This window comes from Lipophrys pholis (assembly GCF_963383615.2).
Source record: "Lipophrys pholis genome assembly, chromosome: 9".
Classification (NCBI taxonomy): Eukaryota; Metazoa; Chordata; class Actinopteri; order Blenniiformes; family Blenniidae; genus Lipophrys; species Lipophrys pholis.
In genome coordinates, this window is record NC_137639.1 from 15652192 (window position 1) to 15675362 (window position 23171).

General features: G+C 40.6%; 1 protein-coding gene across 1 annotated transcript in view; it reads left to right on the plus strand.

Annotated features, from left to right (window-relative positions):
• The window catches only part of LOC308114193 (CUB and sushi domain-containing protein 3-like), a gene marked incomplete at both ends in the record, with an annotated part of 224717 nt that extends 207969 nt beyond the window's left edge, over positions 1-16748 (plus strand). The window contains 7 exons of the mRNA XM_080470880.1: positions 9763-9942; positions 10353-10418; positions 11809-11967; positions 12402-12514; positions 13327-13414; positions 15447-15588; positions 16589-16748. Coding sequence (XP_080327006.1) covers positions 9763-9942; positions 10353-10418; positions 11809-11967; positions 12402-12514; positions 13327-13414; positions 15447-15588; positions 16589-16748 — 908 coding nt within the window. The remainder of the gene's footprint in view (positions 1-9762; positions 9943-10352; positions 10419-11808; positions 11968-12401; positions 12515-13326; positions 13415-15446; positions 15589-16588) is intronic.
• Between the last annotated feature and the right edge of the window lie 6423 nt (positions 16749-23171).

Sequence of the window (23171 nt, forward strand, 5' to 3'; positions counted from 1 at the left end):
CTGCTCCAGATGATATTTTATAATCTTGAATTTATAGCCACACAAATATGTCACAACCACTTGAATCAGGGAGGCTTTTATGCTGAGGATGCAGAAGTACTGTACTATCCCCCCTTCGGTATTTGCTGGATCTTCTTTTGTGTGTGTGTGTGTGTGTGTGTGCGTGCGTGCGTGCGTGCGTGCGTGCGTGCGTGCGTGCGTGCGTGCGTGCGTGCGTGCGTGCGTGCGTGCACATGCGCGCGTGCGCAGTTGAAATTCTATTAGGGGCTGTTTCAGAGTTATTGCGTATTATTGAGTATGTACCTGCTGTCTTATTTTTTTTTATTGTGTACATACATTTTATTAGGAGCACCTAACAGTATGTCACTGAAACAATCTGGGAATCTTGGAAAGTTGCCTTGTTCAGGGTCATTCAACGGTTTCAGAAAATCATTTGGTTGTGCTTTGTTTTGATTTTACAGGTTGTGATTTGATGAAAAGAAATACTGAAAATGTTTAGAGTGGATGTTTCTGATTGAGTGCAAAGAAAGAGCAATTGCATGTCCTATATTTTCTAGTCTTATCATTCACAGAGATCATTTTGAAGTAAAAAAATTTGAGCAGCAGACAGCAGACCACAAAGCAAAAAGCACACCTGTCTAGACTTGTCTCCTGACAGCTCCCAAGCCTCAGCTCCCCTACCTGCTTCTTCAAATTGGTGACCCTGTCATCCTGCTCTGCATGGACTGATTCAAGATATCCTGCACATCCCCTGATTCCTTAATGACACGTATTACCAGTACCCTGATGGGTACCTTCAAATAAAATAGCCGTCAGAGGGAAATTTCCGCATAATTGCAGGTTGGAGCTCAAGAAACTTCTGGGCCTGGCACATAGGATTTTCTTAATAACAAGGGAATTCACATCCAAAGACCTGTATAAGTTTCAGCTGCCGTGCGAGGTTGGAACAAAATCCTTTGCAACCAAATGAATCTGCGGAGCTGGACCTTCACTTGAACCTGCATTTTCAAGGAGAAAAGTACCACTAAATAATAACAAAATGAAAGCTCGACTACAAAACAAGAAAAAGGGGATTTAAGGTTTTGTTTTCGAGTTTAGAAAACAAAACTTCTAAGCTTTGTTTTGTTGATGCGCTTTCAAATTGTAAAACACCAAGATGTCTTTTTTCCTTCAAGGACAACTATTAATGCTTCAACTTGTGTTGTTATGGAGATGAAGGTCAATTTTCCACTAATGTGAAAAAAGGCTTAATATAGAAAACCTTTTCACCAGCATCTAATGGTGGTTCTGCCTTCTCTGGATAGATGGATGGATAGATGGATGCTTCACTGATCCTGAAGGAAATATAAGATGTATAGTCGGTCCTATTTGCTACGACTGTCCTTGCATCAAGAAAAAACATTGTGAAAGACAAATGAATAATTTAAATCGATATATACATAAATCATCTATATTATTGCAAGTTCTTAACTCCGGCAGTACCATTGCAGCATGTTCTCTCATAATGTAGGGCAGCGACTCTCAACTATAGAAATATTTCCTCTTGTTTTTAATGCTTTACTTACTAGTTAATAGTGGAAGGAAGGGAATGTCAATTACTGTGAAATTTCACTGAGCTGCTTGGAGCTGTAATTTTCAATGAGAAGGCAACATGGGGCCTCTTCTTGTTTTCCGCAACAGAAAAAAATGCCACAAGATTTTCTTCACTACTTTGCTGTGTGCATTTGCTTGAATGAGTACATGACAGTTTTAGCAACTGACCGCGCCGACCAGAGAGTAAACGGAGAAAACTGAGATCAAAGTGCACGGCAACAGGTGTATTCTGTCTGTAAATGTAGTTTCAGCTTCAGTCGCTATTAAATAAAGATTGTAGGTCCTCACAATTGAGTAGTCCACCCAGGCCACTGAGTCAGGAAGCTAAAAAGGTGTGTCTGGGACACAACCACAGTGCTTTACTGTAGGTCGATGTATCCCCCGCTACCTTCAGAGCTAACCCCCTTGCCAGTTGAGTTGAGAAACACAGGATTCTGTGGATTGTCTGAGCTATAATCGACTTCTTGAAGCACAAGTTAACCTGCTCCTTCATTCAGTGTTTCGTAAATGTGCAAAATACAAGCAGCAATACTATTATAACGCTCTCTCTTCTGCTTCAGAGGAGAGTTGTGAAGACTTAACTCATTCAACTTATTTTATAAGCCAATTGCAGCTCAGTGTAACAATGTAGGGTTTTTGTAATTTATTCATCAATAAAAGTGACCAGGGGCCTCATTTATAAAGGTTGCTTACGCACAAAACAGGTCCTGAAAGATGCGTACGCTACTTCCCACGCGAAGTATGTGATCTATAAAAATAAACTTTGCGGGAGAATGTGGCATACCGATTCGCCAACTGTGAACCTTGCGGACGCACATTTTGGAGATGGTGATGTGGAGAATTAAAGCCAGATTCATCTCATACATTTAATATCTTCAAATATCAGACTTATATGTCCACGTAATCCTAAACAGCCAAGCTGCAGTGTTCTAAACGTGTTTATTTAGTGAGCCATGACTCCTGAATCAGCAGCACGATGTTCATATGTCAAACTTTCATCTTCAAATGATCTAGAGCGCTGGATAGAACTGATCGATTATCAACTGTGCCAAGGTGTGCAACAATCAGCCTAATTTCAGAGTAAGCATATAAATAGCAGGGCGGCAGCCGTGCATAAAGCTGCACTATGGATGTGCTGCACCGCCATGCGCTCTGGACGTGCGGAGCGCACCGGTACTGCAGACAAACGACCTCCCCGTCACCCACCTCCTCCAAATCTAGTGAGGATACAACACAAAGTCCACTGAGCCTTTTTACAAGTCCCTGTTCAAATCTTTAACTCAGACATTTAATAAACAGATAAAACTCTACCTTATCGGTCTGCTGTCGTCTCCACCAAAATGTCTCCTTCCCTCTCCGTCTGGCCCTGGCTCCGAACTCGCACCTGGTTCTTTCCGGTGGAAAAGCCCCCTCAGTGGCTCTCACACTAGATACAGTGGTGACAACACGCTGCCGATCGTTTTTTGTTTTTTTCTTTTATTAGTGATTCCACTACCGTGACCACCAAGTGATATCATATTCCTGACCTCCACCTCCTCCGTGACGATTTCGCCGTCCGTGAAATTCTTTTTCTTCATCTTTCCTGTCAGGATTTAGCGTCAAATGTCGCCGATCAACAGGCCGATTGAGATGCAAAAATATTGACGAGGCACATTGCATTGACAATTTATGTTAAAAAGTGGGCGTGTTGAGGCCGGGATATGAACTGCGCAACCTTCCAGGTGGACTGCGATCTATAAAAGCAAAGTGCGTGCAGATGTGCGTACGCACAGTTTTACCGATCCAATTTTTTGGGGGGGCGCACGCCATTTTCAGCTTTTGGGCGCACATACATTTTTAGTCGGAATCCTAATCAAGGTTTTATAAATGAGACCCCAGGAAAGTTGTGTCTGTAAGTTTATGTGATGAGTGGCCACCTTAATTGTATAAGAATGCAATGAAATTGTGTTCCCTGGATTTGCAAAATGAATATTATAAATCATCTTGTTTGTTCATGCAAATTCCATTGAGTGCAAATCTCCCTTCTGGCTCAAAACTCCTAAAGTTTCGCTACGCATGCCAGTTCTCAAGCTAAGCTGGAGTTTTTAGCTCAAAGCAGAACTTCCTTTGTTTCTAAAAAAAAAAAAAAAAAAGATAATCAACCATTAAGAACCCAATGCAGAACAACATATAGCTTTTTTTTTTACTGTATTATTAGAACTTACCTACCAATTTCTTATTTCTACATCTATTAATCTCTTTTCCTGATGTACATCGCACAGACCTCAAATGTAGATTGTTTGGTTTAGCTTTTTTCATGAATGAGAAAGAAGTTTTCTTAAAAATCACTCAACTGAGTGTGGTCCGCATGATAAAAGAAACAGTGTGCGTTTCCTGTAACGTTTCATAAATGGAAAACAGGATATTAAGGCGAACTAGGGTGTCTTTAAAAAAAGCTGAGCATAGATTTCACCTTCAAGTAGCAGTAATAAAAGCACAATTATGTGCCACATAGCTATTTTTTGATAGTGTTCAATTTTGCAAATGGAAGAAAAAAAAATGTTTATGGCTCATTTTTTTCAGCCCCAGCCGAGAATTTCTCGGTCAAACGTTTTAGCACTGATGCATGAAACCTTGGGGAATAGTTGAGCGGGTGAGAGAAACCGGGGGAAATCCCAGCAGTCACATGTGATAACTCTGATGAACAGAAAATGATATATTTCACAGATATTTTGGAGTTCTTAGTGTTTGTTCTGCACTTTTAATCAAGTACATTTTTGCTTCGCGTGTGTCTGCCGATATTATTTCAGGAGCTTCTGTTCTCGCACTGATCCATTGTCTGAAAAACGTGTTGACTTTCCTCTGCCCTTGGCCTGTCGCCATGGGATTAAGACAGAGAAATGTCTTTGATAGTCCCTGAATTCAGTTTTCCCCCACCATTGCAAATTACTTCCCAAATTTGGCAAATATTGGATGGACAAATATTTTTACCTTATCGTAACGGTTTACAGATTATAGTTTTTCATTTTTTAACTTTTTCAGACCTCTCCAGCCTAATCTTAAGGTCTGACTGTGAATATATTTAAATTCACCAGGAGCAGCAAACTTTATTTAACAGGTTTCCTGCACATTTGCAAGAAAAATCTTCATTACCTGCATATGTGCTGCTGATAAAAGAGTTGACCTTAATTTATTTACTTTACATTTAAAACAAATGCAGTGCACCTCACTTAATGACGAAGTGATTTTTTTGACACTTGAAGCTTCCTGCATGTTTTTGTCTGACTGGACCGAGTCTGTCCATGAAAGTAGCTCTAAATCAAAGCTCAAAGTTTCATTAATGGAGTCCAGGTTGATTAACTCCAGACTCCAATTAGCTTTTGTTGATGTCTTGTAGGCAGAGGTGAATGAGGTGTTCATTGTGGACAAAAACTGTCTTTAAGTAACACTGGAGAATACATTTGCATAGCCTGATGTCTGTTTCTTATTGCAGCGAATGTAAAAGGATTAGATTTACCTCAATGCAGATTGAAAAACAAGCTTCCGCTTATTACATATTACAAAACAATGCATTCATTTACAGCTTTTTTCACTAGTGATATCTATAAATGTTTTTAAACGATGTGGATCCAGGCCCCATGGGCCTTTTGACTTATTATACATTGTGAAAGAACAGCAGTTATGTATATGTATTCGAGTGCTTCTGTATGGATCCAACACCCCGTGTTGACCCTCAGTCACAACTGGGCCATAAATCCTCTAAAATACCTTTCTCTGTGATTAAATGTTCCTCTGTTACTTTCAAGCTACTTAAATGGATTTAAAAGTGAAGCGGACCACTCTCACTCTGCTGGCGAATGCAAACAAAAACAGGGATTAACAACACAATAAACGTGATAGATGTAATATAAATGGATTTTTGGCATATTATATTACGATAGTGTGGCACTGAGAGGCACCAGAGAGATTCAGGGTGCGGCACAGCAGCGGGGGTAATCTGGGGGTCAAAGAATGACTTTTTGCAACATGAGGAAGGTAAAACTTCTGAGAACTTTGGAATTATTCTAATAAAACACACAAAAGTGTGAAAGTGGGAAAATTTGAATTATAAAATGAGTATACTGCAAAACCGCAGTCGTGACAACAGTTGTGGTTAAGTAAATGTTATATATTCCTGGCTCATAGGTTCACACTCCAGATCGCCTGATTACTCTGTGTTGTCACAACCTTTCTAGTGTCTTAATGAAGAATGACACTGTGTTCACGTCAGCAGTGGAAGTCTGGGATTGATGGCAGAAAGTACTTTGGGGATAGCATCAGTCTCAACATTGTTTGAAACTGCATGCAAGCTTCCGTCAAGCCGCAGTATAGCTTCTGCAGCTTTATGCATCTCTGCATGCTAACTAGATTGCTGCTCAGCAAACGGCGAGGAGGAAAACATTGCTACAATTCAAAAACTTAACTTTTAGTCCTCCTGACTGCGGCCCGGCTGTCACCGAAGCCGGCCAAGTCCCTCATCTCTAACAGAAATCCATCAGCAGGGCTGTCTCGGTGTGTCTGTCCCTATCTGCCGCCGCCTGTCTGTACCCCTGCTCCCTAACTAATGCACTCTGTCTGTAGTGGAGATACCAAGTTGAACCGAGAACATTACATGTTGCTGTGTGACAGGAAAAAAGTGCCCTTTGAGGCCTCGTGTAATCTCAGGAGTGAGGCCGTTAGAAGTGTAAATAAACATGGGCGCTGTCAGCAGGACACGGCGACGGCTACGACATGCCTTTGATTCAACAATTCATCGGCCTTGTACGTGTCTTTAGTATTCAGAGTCTACAAAGTCTGAAGCTCCTCCGAACTTATGCCGACAGATAGTCATTTCAGATGAGTTGTGAAGATTTGCAGCGCAAGGGGGAAGTTGTTTGCGTATTATACATTTATCTCTATTTGTTTAAGCCTCAGCACTTTATATCTACCATTAGCAGAATGGGGTAGTTTTTCTTTTGACTTGCAAATTTAATAAGAAAAACACATTCGATTTCCGAGTTACAGATTCATCACCTCATCGAAAGAGCTTAGGCAACACGCACAGAGCCGTCGTCCTTGTGCTTTTCCCGTCAATCTCTCCTAGTGTTCTCTCTCTTTGTAACCGCATGTTAGATGAGTCAGAGCATTATCTCACAAGATTTCAGTACGCCACTTTCACCTTGCCATGCCGGTTTTATTTCCAGTGTGAGCACTATTTATGCAGGCATGCATAAACACATGTAACCTTATCCAGCTCAAACACCAGCCGAGGTGACATCCACCAAGAGGAGTTTCCTCATGTATCCTCGTCTTCCACAAAGCCCACAAACGGGGTTTTATCCTGGCATTGCTTCAACACCCTATTGCCACTAATGTCATTAGGATGCCATGAAGGACCGATTTGGTACTGTGACTCCGTTTGCAGCTGTCTCCCATTTGACAGCTGGCAACGTATTATTTCGCTCACAAGCTGCAAAGATATTCTACTATTTTCACAATATTGTTTGTGCCACAGAGCCTCAGTGTTCAAACCCTCAGTGTTTTTGCTGGTGCGGGTTGATTTGCATAAATTTTTGTTTTGCAGAGAGTTTGTTGATGTGAAAAATTAAAGCAAGTATACTCGGCCTACTCATGAGAAAAAGAAAATATTCAATATGGTCTATAAGAGGCCCGTGTTTTGGCAACACAGCAGTAACAGCTTTTGTCATCAACTTCTGATTCAACCAGCGCTGGCAAACTGCACTCTTTGATGCCATCTTAACTTAACTCTTCACAAGCGCCATGCTTTTCAAGTAGAATAGTAGAGTAAGCTTGAAAGACAATGCAGAATCACAGGATTTTGAGATGAATGTTTTTGTTGTTTTTTTAATCAGTCTACTCTGTAACTGATAATGGCAAATCATAAATATATTTTATGAATAGGTTTTCACATCCAAACCCTATAAAGTTATTAGCTGCTGCTCTTCTGGCAGACATTACAGCTTCCGGTGTCTGTGGGTAAATCTTTGCACGCTGCTCACATCAGAGTTTGGACAGATTCCCCCATCCCCCTGGCAAATCCTCTCAGGTCACATTAGATTATATGGGAAGCAATTGCGGCCATCCACAGGTCTTAGTCCATTTGCGCTGTGGGACGCAAGTCTGGGCACTTGTCCTGGAGCCGCTGCACATCATGGCTGGATGTCGTTTTCACACTGAAACTGAAGCAGTTGCTCCAGTCTTGGTTGTTTTTTTTTCCACACGTTTCTCAGTGTTCCATCTTATATGCTTAAAAAGCGGCCCTGTAGCTACCACCACCATGCTTTGCCACAATAGTGGTGCTGGGCCTTCGGAAAACATGCTGCCTATTAAGCGCAAATAATTATTCAAATACATTTTTGACTAATTGGAATTGGAATATTTTTTTTCTCGTGCTCACAAAGTTACTTTAAAAGCTTTTCATGGATTTTAAGAAGGCATTTGCCTTTTACAGAGAGTGCACTCTTGCATTAAGTGCTTGATTAATGGAGTGCTACTCAGATGGTTTTCAACAGGTTTTTCTCCCTCTCCAGTCGGAACTTTTGAGGCCCTGTTAGATTGATCGATGAGTTTTTGGCCATCTCCCTGACAGAGACTGCACATGGTCATTTATTTAACTTGGTCAGACAGCCAAACTTGAGAAATACTTATGTTTTCAAACGTTGTCATTTCTCACAGTTACAGAGAGCTCAATGTTCCTGTGGGTGCCCTCGGATTTAAAAAGGCTCTCAGTCTTGACTTTGTCTGTGCGTTAGTGCACTTATATCATTCAGATCCATTGTGACTTCTTTGGACGTCATCTCTCCATTGTTGTTCTCTTATGCAGTGTGAATTGTGTTATTTTCACACACCAAGATGTGTGAATGTCTAATCTATGCTGAGGTTGACCTTAATCAAGTTGTGAACAGATCTTAATTACCATATTGGGTCAAAATATAAGACAGGCCGTTTTTTGATGTTGACTAGGTATGAAAAAGCGAATTTTGTTTGGTTTTCAGGGGCTAATAATCAGCTACTGGTGTTATGCTGAGGTGCATCACAACAGTCTGGACCTCATGTCAAACGTTTCGGAATGCTGAATGATGGCAGTGAGGATGAGCTACTATGGCTGGAAACCAGCAAGGCTAGGGATCTGTGTAACAAATATACTAATAATACACACCCCTGGTGTGTCCATGCATGTCCAGTTGTCAGTATTTAAATTGAACAAATATGAACAAGATTTGATCTGCAAAACTTTTTTAAAATACAAGCCTTCTAAAAGGAAGGGGTCCTCTTATAATCGAGAGCTTGTGTTTGAATAGATGCAATACTGGAGAGGCCACACTTAAGCATGGTTTGCAGCCACAGTAAAGCCTCTAAATACAAGGTGTTTGCCTCGTGTATAAAGGTTGTTCAGAGTAGACTGATGGTCGAAAATATGTTTTCAGTATAATTTGCAGTACTCAAGAGCGAATCTGAAAACACAATGATCTAAATACACTCTGAAGAGACTATTTGATTCAGATTTTGTTGTTGGTTTTCAGCGCGCTCACTCTCTTGAGAGGTCTGACCATGACACAGTCTGCACTCAGAAACCTATAATTTTAGTCAGCACTCCGCTTCCTTCAAGTGGCCGTGACTGTGTGTGACCCACCAACCTCTGCGCACATTCTCATGATGGAAAACACTCTCGCAAGATTTACGGTGACAGTTAGTTCAGCACTATTTTGCGAGGACACCAGTGGGTTTAGTTGAATTTGCTCTTGCCCTTGAACATTTTGATTATTTCAGGAAACACAAAGCAACACCAGATGCTTGGTGTTGTCAGTGACTGGCTGAATTATATTGAGTCCAGCCACACCTTCTACTGCACTGGCACAGCATCAGATGATGAGACGAGAGCTGCGGTTCAGGTCATTTGGCACAGTTATTGTTTTGACTTAAGTCATCGTATTGAGAAAAGGACTTGCACTCGACTGCCACCACCAATAGCATCTTTTCACTGCTTATTTTTCTTCCATCCTTGAGGCGGAGGATTATCTCACATCTATCTGTTTACTTCAGTTTATTTGTACACTTAGGTGTGTAATCTTGTGTTTGTGTGTCCATTCCATGTGTGTCCGAGCGCTAATTTATGTATGCTCACAGGCTTGCCCTTTTCTTGATCCCCAGCTCACTCCTGCAAGCAGCCGCGGAGTCCAGCCAACGCCGACGTCACAGGTCTGGACCTCCCCTCCTACGGTTACACCCTGGTGTACTCCTGTCAGCCGGGTTATTTCCTCTCTGGGGGGTCAGAGCACCGTGTCTGCCGCTCTGACGGCAGCTGGACTGGCAAGGTGCCTGTGTGCAGAGGTACGTGTTTGGCACCGATCTGGCTACAAGAGGAAAAGAGTCTAGGTTATGTTCCAGAAGACGCTTTTGTGTCAATGCAAAAAGGAAGCAAATTACTTCTTTTTTTTTTGTTTGTTTCTGGCTTACATTTGAGAACACATTTAATTAATCCTACATTAATTTTGGGCGTGTTGACAGTCTTTCTGTAAACCCAGCTCAACGTATTGTCATTCAGTTTCATTTCTTATTTGAAGTTACATAGATGTTTATGTTTGTCCTGAGCCGCCAGAGATCTTAAGAAGACAAGACAGAGTTTAGTACAAGCGACATGCTGTATTTAATCAGTGTTTGCCTCAGAAAAACCTTCTTGCTGTTAGATTGTACTATGAATGACGACATCTTGTGACATGCATATTCATGTTCTTCTGTAGCCGGCTCGAAGTCACACGAGAAAGCTGTCAAACCTGTGCCAGGGACACCGAGCCCTAAAATGACTGGTGAGTATTGAATTATACAAACTGTAGAGATGCTCCTGTTGGAATCAGTAATGAAAACAAACAGTCTTTTCTTTTTTTTTTTTTCCTCCTCAAATCTTGGCTCATAACCGATTTGTGACTTTTTCCATAGCTGTTCTTTGTGTCATATGCAGTCAAGAAGTTTGTTCATATTTTCTTCCAGGAACATAAAACGAACAAATGTTTGAATATAATTAGTTACAATTAATATAGCAGGTAATGTCAAGAGGCATACACACTGCCCACAATATTTTGATTATTACTATATAATACAATAGTGCATGCTTCGCTGAAAGATATCACTTCATTTCTCTTGTCAATGTTAATAAATACATAGATATTATCGCAGCTATTACAGATATAATTGTGACTGTGGGTATGATTTTTAATGAAATGTTTTCTTGCAATCGCACTCATGTTATAACCATTATATCGATGATTGAGTAGTGTACTGGTAGATTTTTGTTTATAGGTTGAACTGGTATTATTGACTCCTCGCAAGTGTCAGCTGGACTTTGCTTGGTCCTTATAGAAAACAGTATCATGGCAACATGATAATAAAGTCATATGGATAATATCACCTATTAAACAGAGGCTTTGGGATTGTGCTAAAATGAGTGTTTTCATTGGTATAGTTCAACAGTCTTTCTAAGACTTTTTAAATTTGTGTCAAGGTAGTGTGTACAAGAATTTTGTGAATGCACCTCAGCTAGAGAAGAAAAGGCACTTAATTTTACCCAAGAAGATAAATTTGGGCCGTAAAAGGATGCTCTGACACCCCCCCCCCCCCCCCCCCCCCCCAAAAAAAACAAAAATCCTCTTAAAAGCAGTAACAATGAGCAGCTTTTTACCTCTCGAGTTCCTGCCTTACTTTTTCTTACCTAGCCAAGTAAATACTAAGTAATTATTCTGACTTTGATTATTTTCACTGCCTGGTATTCAGTACATGCACTTAGCTGGTTCTGCTCTTAGGAGCTAAGAAAGTTCCTTTTTCTTTTGCCAAACTCAAGAACTGCTTAAAAAAGTTCTGTGGATTTCACGCAGCGAGTCGGGAGTTATCACTCTCATAATGTATTCAATCATCATTAACTGAGATTGCCAGAGCTTATAAGGAATGTAATAATATTCAAATTAAATGAACAGATTGTTATCAGGTGTTTGATATGTTGATTCCACTGCATATCTAATTACCCTTTCGGCTGTGTGGGTGCAGGATTCAGCTTTAAAATAAAATGCCAGGTTGATATTTAAAGGATAAAACTCATGGCAGACACTGTTAGTTACCTGTGCATTCATTTCCATATGATGTCATTATGATTAATGTCATGACATTACTAATGAGACCTTGTTTTTTTGTTGTTTTTTTTACCAGTTCCTGATGATGTATTTGCCCCTGATTTCATCTGGAAGGGTTCCTACGATTACAAAGGCCAGAAGCAGCCGATGACTCTGACAGTCACCACCTTTAATGCCACGACGAGGAAAGTCAATGTAACTTTAACCGACAGTAGCATGGAGTTTCTGCTCTCTGGTGAGTCATCTATAAATCATCTGTCTTCTGCCTCCGTTCGTCCACCTCCCCTCTCCTCCTCTCACTACCTCCGTGTGTCACTTCCATTTATTTTGAGGGTGCCTTGTGTCAATCAGTCAATCACCAAATGATCTCATGCATGAGAGTGGAAATTAACTATTGGATCTAAAGACGGATGTATTAGGCTGCACGGACTGACTGACTGACTAACTGCCCACTCAAGAATCGCTCGTGTCCTCCCCTCCCCTCCCTCCCTCCCTCCCTCCTTCCCTCAACTGTCTGGCTCTTTTTTCAATTTCTCTTTATTCTGCCTTTATGCGTTTCCCTGCCCCCCCCAACCCCCCCTTTTTTTTTTCATCTTCCACACTTGTATGGCTTCATTTCTTCACTGGCATCATTTCTCTTTATTCGACTTCTTGTCCTCCACCTTGTAGGAGTCTACAAACGCCAGGAGGCTCGGTTAATGCTCCTGCTGTACCAGATGAGAGCACTGGCCCACAGCTCCTTGAGCAGGATTAGCGATGAGACCTGGGCAATGGACGGATTTGTGAGTACACACAGAAATTTGTTAGGCCTGACCAACGAGCTTTACAAAATAACCAGGAGGTGCAGTCGCACTTTATTTAAAGTTACGCTTTATTTTTTATTTGTTTGTTTTATTCTGAAAGACAAGCGAAATAGTGCAGGCAGATGGACTTGTACTACTTGGAAGCCAAAAAAAAAAAAAGAAGCTTTTTCTGGACCGAATCAAACCAATGTTTACTCATTATTAGTCTGTTGTGATTCCACTTTGAGAGCCAAGACATGGGGGGAAAAACATGATACAAGAGAAGAAACTGACAACAAGCAGAATAATAATTTCCTGGCTCTCAGTGTGCTTTTGTTTGTATAAATTTACATTGGCGATGCATCAGATCTATTGTGCACTGTGTATGAAATATTGCAGTGTTTCCGGCAACATGCTGAATAAGCTCCGGCATACACCTGACATCTAAGGGACCTGGAACAACAAGCAGAACAGTTTCTGTCAGTGGAAGTGAAGTTTCTTTTCTAAAATAAACTTCAAGGTCCACTTAATAACAGCTCGTGACAGGTGACTGCTCACAGAGGAGCTATTGATAGCGTGGCGCACCGCGTCGAGAGCGCAGTTTCACAAGCAAAAGTGTTATTTTTGAATGTAGCATGACAGAGTGCGGTAACTGTCATACTAAATACAGTGGATCTGCAGTATTTGATGTGGTGTGGAGTCAAGGCAACATTTTCCAAGGTGTCTCTGAAACAGGCTTTTTTATTTTTTTTTATGTACATGAAACAAAAACATACAGTTTCTTGAGTTGTGGGTTTTATCTTTCCTGCTAGGTTTCTGCTGAGCCCGAGGGTGGCAGTTATGTTTTCCAGGGATTCATACAGGGTAAAGATTATGGACAGTTTGGACTACAGCGACTTGGTAAGCATCTTCACAAACACAGTGAGTCACTCATTAGTCACTCATTCTCATCTCCACAATCTCCCTCCACAATTATAGAAAAGAAATCATCATATTTAAATCTGTTCGCCACTCAAATTGATTTTGCTTGTTGTTGCATGAGCTTCACTGTGCCGAATCGTGACTTGAGAGGGATTATCTTGACTCATGTTGAAGTTGAATTTAGGATGCAGAAACAGACGCCAAACCCGGGGGGTTTCCACCTCTAAATTGAAGAAGGGATGAAAAAAAACCTTCCAATAATCAAGCGTTAATTTGGCATCTTCGAAGAAGGGGTCTTACATAATGCCAATATATAGCGGAGGGAGGTTCTGGGGCTAAGGACCCACCCCTTTTCCACCATCATAGGTTGCAATTTCAATTCCCCATGTCCACATGTCGAAGTGTCTTTGAGCAAGAAGCTGAACCCCATATCACTCCCGATGGATTGGGCGCCTTGCATGGCAGCCGTCTCCATTAGTGTGTGAATATGGGTGAATGTGGTTTATGGTATGAAGTGCTTTGGAAAGTGGAATCCGTTCACCATCACCATTCAGTGCTGGAGACATTGGTGGTTGGCAGGTGTAATTCTGACAGTGTTTACCTAATGCAGATGGCACAGGACACTCATTGAATGACACAATTCATATCCACAAGTGGATCTTTAAGTTTCTTAAATACATGCTTGAATATGCAATTATGATATAAATGAATGGATGGATGGATGGATGGCTGGATGGATGGATGGATGAATGAATAGTTTATTTTTGTTCATAGTTCAACACATAGAAAATCCAAACTTTAACAAATGCTGTTCGTTCCAAGTGAACGAGACAAGGAATAGGCATGAAGCCAGTGGCTTATTTATGCCTATCCTATAAATTCAATGGAATAACCTACAATATGTGCAACTTACAAACAAAAACCCCAAACCAACAACAAAAGATCTAAAGAACATAACAATATTACAATTACTGCTATTAGCTTTCTCTCATCAGTCTGAAAAGTAAAACCCCTAATTATTGAGTATTTAACACCTTTGTTGAAAGTCCACAGTGAGCTACTATGTTTAAATTCGTCACTGAGAGCGACTATGCAATCCATTATTAATTCACCCTATTGTATTGAAATTAATGTCAAAAAATTGTAATGCAGTTGCATCTAACAATATTGAATTATTTTCAGAAAATATGAATTACAGAATGTGAAAATGATAGAAATGAAACACTGTTGCGTGCGTGCGTGCGTGTGTGCGTGCGTGCGTGCGTGCGTGCGTGCGTGCGTGCGTGCGTGCGTGCGTGCGTGCGTGCGTGCGTGCGTGACACATCAGATTTCATGCTGGTCACGGATGAATCATAGATTGCCCTCTTTCATCTCGCTCCTCACTCAATTTCAGTCCCAGCATCCTAAATCTTTGGAGTCAGGCTGTGTTTGTTCTACTGTTGCGTCGTCTGATCCTGGAATTACACAAGCGGGATGTGTAAACTCCAACATTGTCCACAAAAAACATGGTTACAGTATTCATTTTGAAAACTTTGTTTTGAACTAAAACTGCACTCAAACTGGGGCCCCCCAGAATTTTCTAGCATTGCTCTCTAAATTGTAGGTTCAATGGTTTCCTCCTATAATGGGAGTGTGAATTAATCTGTTCCTACCTCATCAAACTATTCCCACCCCATCCTGCTCATTGCAGGTTTCATTTGTTTGTGCTCAACATCTCTGCTTTTATCATCGATGTGATCCACCACCGCGTCACAATCACAGTGATGCATATCAGATTGATCATTACGGCTGTCAACTTTACCAAATTGCTGCTGTGTTTCGTACTTGTCAACATCGCGATCATCTTCATCATTGCCGTCACAGTCATCATCATCATCATCATCATCATCATCATCATCATCAACGTTGTCTTCATCATCATCAGATACGTATCTTTCTTAATGTGTACATTTGAAATTCTTCAGCTGTTTTGTGCACCGTCTGACGTCAGTGTGTTTGTTTTGTTCTCCAGGTTTGAGCGTGAGAGAGAACGTTACACTCGCTGACCCTGAAACCAACAGCTCCACAAACAGCAGTTCTGTTGCTGTCGCTATCCTTGTGCCTTTCTTTGCTCTCATCTTTGCAGGACTCGGTTTTTATCTCTACAAGCAGCGGTACGTAGTGGAGCTTGCCGTCTTCCGTGATAGCTCGAACTAGCTGTAGCCTATATCTCTTTATGGAAAACACTTGGTACATTTTACAGAGGTGGTCATTTGCTAGATGTTGTATTTAAAATCGTAGATGTTTGTCGAGTTGGAGCTGAAGCAAATCTAAATCCAGATGAAATAGATGATGGATCAATCTTAGATTAATGGGACACCCACAGTTTTTTGTCAACAGATTTGGTCTTAATTATGATGCGGCACATCTATCAGTGGGATATATGAGAAGTATGACAAATAATTCACAGCTACAACTGTATATCTTTATTTAAAGTTTGTTTTGAAATACATTTAATAATTCCATATTTAAACCATAGACTCCGCCCTCCCCTCCCAATGGCTTATCAAGTTATTAATTTATTTATTTATGATGGTGCCCCATGGGCAGCAAAGTAAAGGTACAGACCCTCACGTTCCCCATGTCTGATGTAGATTGTAAAATGTAGCCCACTTTCATAGCCTGTTTTATCGCAGCAAGGTTCCTCGCAGTATCCACTGGTGTACATGTGTGAAACTTCAAAGCGTGATGCAATATCAGTCAACTTATTAGACATCAGCATACGTCAGGCGGTTTTAATAAGAATGGCTTTGATACAATATGTATCATTGTATACGTTCATGCCCGCATGTAGTTCACAGCATGAATTTGCACTGTCGGTGAATGGATTTCTCCCCTAATTTAAACAGATTACCTCTGAACAGCACGTAACACGTGGAGTATGCGCCATGCAAATTTTGCACTCATTACGTTAGTTACCAATGAAAAGGCATAGGGCTCATCCGGCTGCTCTTTTCAACAATAATTACCACTCGCCTCATTTACCTGCTGCAGCTGTCCACACCAAAGATAATGGAAACATGTTAATTTGATTGGAGGGAGGGAAGCTAATTGGGGTACGGTGTCTCAACTAACATGCAACCTTCCTTCTTTTTTTTTTTTTCCCTTCCGCAGGAAAACAGATAAAGCGCAATACACAGGATGTTCTGTCCACGAGAACAACAATGGACAGGCCACTTTTGAAAATCCTATGTACAACACAAACACAAAGGCTGCTGAGGGGAAAGTTGTCCGCTTTGACCCGAATCTCAACACCATCTGCACCATGGTTTGATATCGACCGAGTTGGAGGAAAAACACAGGAGGAGAGAAACACTTGAAGAATACAACTTCTTCACACAAATATATATATATATAGACATATTTATATTTATACTTTCCCAGTTTCTGAAGACACACAGCAAAGACACAGAATTTGCTCAGAAGCATAAAGCACACTTTCAGCAACACTTACGGTAGTTGCAAAATCGATCATATACAGAAGATAAAGATGAAAAAGGAGAGGAAGGGAAGGTCCCAAACCTTCTCAGATCTTCTCGTAGTATGGTGAGGAGAAGGGTTTTTGGGTGGGGGTTTTTGCACTCTGTGAGTGTGGGCTTTCTGAATAAAAGAGCCTCTGGCATATAAATAAAATGGAGTGTTTTACACTCTGTAGTATAAATATAGTGGGGTTATTTCACAATGCCAAATGAAACGTTAGCGTATTTCTGTAAAGAAAAAAAAAAAAATCCAAATGTAGACCTTTTTTTTTTGTGTTCATCTAGGATTTGTCCTTATGACAATTATTTTCTGTTATGGAGTTGAGAAGCTCCTCGACTGTGAGTTGATCAATGTAATTTGCTTTCTATTTTCCAAGCAGCGGGGTGTGAAAGAGCAGATGAAGTTGTGGAAAAGAAACTGCTTCTCTTTGAATAGTGTCGGTGCTGTAGTCTGCTCAAACTTATATGCTCAATTATACCTCTTAATTGGACGGTACCTCCTACTGAAGAAATATATGGCCAGGGATTTAATTACTGAAGTGCAGTGCAGGTTTTCCTGCGCTACAGGGAATCCGGGGGCTTTATTGTTCCGGTGCAGGTTCTCTGACAACAATTGAGTGCACTTTCTCCACCAGAGATGTAGTCAACATTAGGGTTTATTATCAAGCAGTGTACAATTAATTTGTTTTTGACAGAAATATTCATTAAAGATGACTTTTTAAAGTGCTCACACGCCTGAGAGACTAGTCAAAGACATTCTGTACCTTTCAGTATATTATGGATAAGGGAATGGATTTAACTGTGCTAAAAACTGACTTGTCTTGTGGTCATTTTTCTTGCTGTGTTTATTTTTATTTAAAAAAAAATTTTTTCCAGTACAGCATCACTACCAAATGAACTAAATTTGGAGTGAATTAACCCCAGCCCCCGAGCTTGTATATATCATGAATCTCAAAGTAGGCGTTTTGTTGACTTCTTTCAGTTTGTATTTAAAAGAGATTGAGAATGGCAGTGCACAGAACCTACAACAGGCCAGGCTTCCCAAAAGAGCACGTACGAGCTGGACAATTATTCAATATGAAGATACGTCTAAGGTGGATTGAAGATTGCTTTATGTTAACATTTTTCACTGTCTGCCTTACTCATAGTAACTACAAGACAGACTGGGCACGTAGCACATAAATCCTGGTTTTTATAAACCGATGCTGGTTGTTCTTTTGGGAAACCTTGTCTCATTTCGTAAATTCTTGATCGACAGTCCTACTCTGAGGCACTTGATGAATACATGTCTTTGGCCTATTTTACTAGCACCCTCTGATATGAATGGGTATTTCAATGTCTTACAGAACCATCAGCTTCTGCCAACAAATGTACAGAATACATGAAAGAATTTGCACACTTAAACATAAGCCACCATCAGTGTTGTACTGTCATTCAAGACCAATTATATTTCCAAAATTCGACACTGTCATCACATTTCTACATCATTGCAGTGCCTTGAATACTGTATGGGCATACGTTTTTTGAAGAAAACATAACATTAAAATGCATTAGTAAAACTGCACACTTGTGTGATTTATCTGCACAGTTTGCAATGATTTAGCGGAGTGATGTCAGATGGATTATCTACGAAGAGGCCTCAATAAGCAGCTCATAGTTTCATACCTGTGCATGTTGGCAAAAAGTGATCCAGTATAGCAATTGCTGCTATAGTACTTTGTACCACTCGGTTGACTCTTGTCATTGCTATTCCATTTTGTACATTTATACAGTTTTGATACTTGATGGCATTCTTTGGCAAGATGTCTTGTGTTATCAATATGTAATATATTTTGCGAGATCATATTTCTTATCACCAAGAAAAGAGATGCATCTTCTAAACAACAGTATAGTCAGTCTTACATCAGAGTACAGTAGAATGCTTTTAAATGTACCACACAATTGCTATCCCATTCAAGAACTTCTGTATATGAATATGTACATAAGACAAGCCTTTTGTAAAGAGATATATTTTTTATGCAAATAAAGCATTTGTAAGTTATTGAATATGTTGTGTAAAATTTCACATGTAAATGTCATGTAATATCGAAAAAATTTTGTATTTTTTTTCTTTATCAGCAATGTATAAATCGTTAATTTATATATAAAATGTAAAATAATGACCCTGTGTTGCTATTCTTTTTTGAGACTTATTGCCCTCGTTTTTGAAACTAGAGGAAGCTTTAGTTTCCCAAAAACAGAAAAGAATGAAGTTTAATGTTTCCTTTTGCTTATAAACCTGTTTGTTTGTTTTTTGGGGGGGGGGTTCAATTATCCATCCAGGAAATCCTATTTTTCTTTTAACACTGCCTGTAGCACTATGGCCAATAATGTTTAAACCTTTCAAACATATTATAAATGCATGAAATGTATGCTTTTACTTACAATTAACTGTATTACATTACATACAAGGTTTTCTTTTTTCTGCTCAGACCTCAGTGGGATTTCTTCTGCCTCTCGAGTGCAAATCACTGTAATTGTAGTATGGGCTCTTACAAGTGGGATGACATTTGAATGCACTTCACGATCAACAAATATCTATTACAAGTCTCTATTTTTCTTCCCACATCTTCTGATAGAGCCATTTCACGGGACATTTTTGTATATTACCATTTGTATATTGCCATTATTGAACATGAGACAAACGTACAAAAAAATCAAGCAGCTTGAAGTGAAAGTGGGCAAGCAAATTTAACAAATTAGAAATTACAGAGATGTGTAACTATTGCTTTGTGGAGTAAATTTATAACGAACCGTATTGAAATAAATAAAACCTGCCACACTGATGATTGTCAAGGTGGCAGGTTGAGGATGATGCGAGATGAAATGAAGCTTATTGCAGCTGTCAAAGCAGAGTTAGACAGCGGGAGTGTGACGGAGGTCATGTAATGCTGGATAACAAAAGTATGATTCGTACAACGTGGCGCTAAATGGCAGGAACCGGTTTGATCTCAGGCTCAGGTTAAGCGTATTCTTTAATGTCTAAGCCTGGGATTTATGTTTGGATTAGGAATATTTGCCAGGAGGATTTTCCATTGAACTTGCTTAGAAGCCTCATGAAGCAGATTTTGCAGAGGACTTGATGATGTAATGTAAGCTGGTGTTGGGCCAAGACGTCAAAAAAAGATTGGGGTGTTTGCCTGGCACAGATGCATGCTTATTGAAATACACTAATGGCTGCGTCTTCTGAACGCTGACTCAAACCCATGTTAGCTTCTGGAACAGTGGAACAGCATATTCTTCATTCGAGCTGTGCTTTCCAGGTCAGACAATCGTCTAAGGAACCACCCTGGCGCTCGGCGGCGGGGTTTCTGCTGCTGTTCGTACCATGTCATCCCGACAAATGCCCAATTGAGATCTGGTGACTGAGCAGGTTAGTGCAGTAAGCTGATTTCACTGTCCTGTTCATGCAGGCATTTGTTGTCTTGTGGCGTGGGCATGCCACTGGCAGAGAAAATCAATTTGCAGAGGTGCATGCGCGCTCACAATGAAGGGATGTTCCTGGCTGCCTCTGATGTGCAGATACCCCTTGGCGTTCTTCTGTTTTCATCAAAGCGGCTGAATGTGTGCCGTGAAATCACACCCCGCAACAGACCCTGCCAGCAGTATTGACACATTGTGTCATAGATGATTTTTTAGTTTATTTTTTTTTAAACATTATTGCTATATTCATCATCAAGAACTCTTGCTGATTTGACTGTGGAAAGACTCCAAGGCTGAGTTTTTCTGCTCTTTATCTTGCGCTGTGTAACATCCCATGTTTGCAGAGTGAAGCACAAGTCAGTGAACTTATTGGTTTTTCTTTCCCAGAACACATCAAAGCCTAATGAGTTGTGTGTGCTTCCATGAATCTTTTGGCTCTAATGTGCTGGATTGTCAACTGACTAACTAGCCCCTCTCTTGCTGTATATTTCAGTCTCCCACTAATGAGCCATTTTCAAGCGCTCTCATTGGCCAGATGTCCTCAGGGTGCTGGACGGTTCATGTTACACATGGAAAGTTGTTGAGAAAAGAAAACCTCGGGGAAATATTAGTAATGGATGCACCTCGATGTCGATAAAAACACTCTGGATTGAGTGTCAGTATCTCGTTGCGAAATTTTTTTTTAAAAACTTTGTTTTCATGATCACTCACGATGTGCATCAACACATTTTTGACCCTAGTCAAACCTCGGAGCTATGTTTTTCTTTTTTCCCTTTAAAGATTTATTTTTTTTTTTTTTTTTTTTTTTTTAACAAGTAAAAATCCCTAAAGATTCATAAATGGAGTTACAGCGTTTTCTCCTCTCATTACAAGGAAATCCATGGAAAGGTTATGTCTCAGAAAGTTGGCTGGAATTTAATATTCTGTGAACAGTTTCCAGGAGCAGGACCTCAAAAAAAAATCTGAGTTTATAATATAAACTTTTTAAACCTTAAAGGGGATAAATAATGTGAATTTCTCTGTAACCATTTCAGCCAAACAAATTTTTTATTTTTTTTTATTTTTTTCGCCCTTGTCCTGTTCGGCAGCTTGGGCCAACAATATGATGTGATTGAGAGCCTTCGGAGTCAGAACAGTTTTTGGTCTTGCAACAGGGAGAGACCTGGAGTCTCCTCCTGTTGCCTCCTCCGTCAGACGTTGGCATGGCTGCCGTACACGACCGGGGGGGAACGCACAAAGAGAGAGAGAAGAGAGAGAAGAAAGTTGAGGGGGGAGGGGGGAAGGGGATAACATACAATATCCTTGTTGTGCTACATATATTATTTGCAGTTATCACACTGATCCAAATACTTTCCAACTGTTTTTTTATTAAACCAGCCTGAGCAGCTCTATCTAGACAGTAAAATGATTTCTCAGATTAACCAGCCTGAGCAGCCAAACAAATTTTGAACCCACACTTGATTGGCGTAAACTCTGTGGAAAAAGCCCTCATTACACAGAGGTGGCTTGCAGCGGATATAATTTAAGGGATGTTAAAGTCAGGTCAACGAGCTCGATCGGTGTCGTCACAGGAGCGACTGAGGGAGCAGAAGTGTGTGTCAGAGGTTGGAGGGACAGGGTTTCTGCTGCATGTGTGTGATATACTTTAGATGTCTGACACCCTCTTATCATGAGAATATCTCATGTAACTTAATGCTTCTCCTCAGCCGCAGTGTCCCGAAGTGGGAGTATTCAGTTATGGTGTTAAGAGACATATTTGTAACCTTACCTGGGAGCAGGGAGGATAATGTGCTCGGCTCGTTTCGAGGACGCGAGTCAGACAGGAAGATGAGGCTCTTGCTTGTTGTCGTCAGGATGAGGTTGCGAGGCAGCGAGCAGAGACTCGAGGAGAAACACAGATAGAGGCAAGACAGAACCGGGCAGGAATATCACTCAACTAAACAGTTGCCGCTTTCATATTTCAGCTTTCTTTTTTCTTTTTTTTTTTATCTCGTTTAACAAACGGGCTGTGCTTGCTAATTAGTGACATTTCAATGGCAGATTGTGTAATCTACAGACAGAAGCAGGAGGGCGACTTTTCCGTTTCAAGGCTGTCGTTCGTTGGCCAAACTAGCCGGCTGTCTCAGACTTAGCATGCGGGCATGTGGGAGCGTCATCAGTTTGCACTAGCCTCTATGCCAAAAGTCTAGTGCAATCAAAACTATGAAGGACATTTCAAAAGAATCACCTCTGGACATTTCTGAGACATTGTTTGCAGCGTTTGTTTGCATCTTCTTTCAACCTTCACGTCAGACATTAATTCACTTGCTGATCAAGATGCTTTTCAATGGTCATTCGTTTAAAAAAAAAAAAAAAAAAGCCAAGTTCCATCTTGGCCACTTGATTTTCTGGATACCATGGCCTCCTCTCACAGTCAAAAGACTGCTTGTTGGTTTCTTTTGTGACTCCAAATTTCTCACAGGTGTAAATTTGAGCGCGTGTGTTTTCGCCTGAATCTCTGAGTTTTCGATGTAATGGACGTGTGATCTGTCCAGTCTGTACCTTCACCTTCACCCATTGTCACCCAGAACATGATAAATTGATAAAAGATCAGTGGATGGAGTGGCATGCACTCTTAGAACAGCCATGTGGGCCCAGGTTTGAGCCACATCACTGGGTTTCTGATGTTCACTCATTTGGTGACTGTAAACTGGCCTTTAGTGTCAATCTGTACGAGTGATTGTCTCTCTTTTTTTTGTTGTTTGTTTGTACTGTGA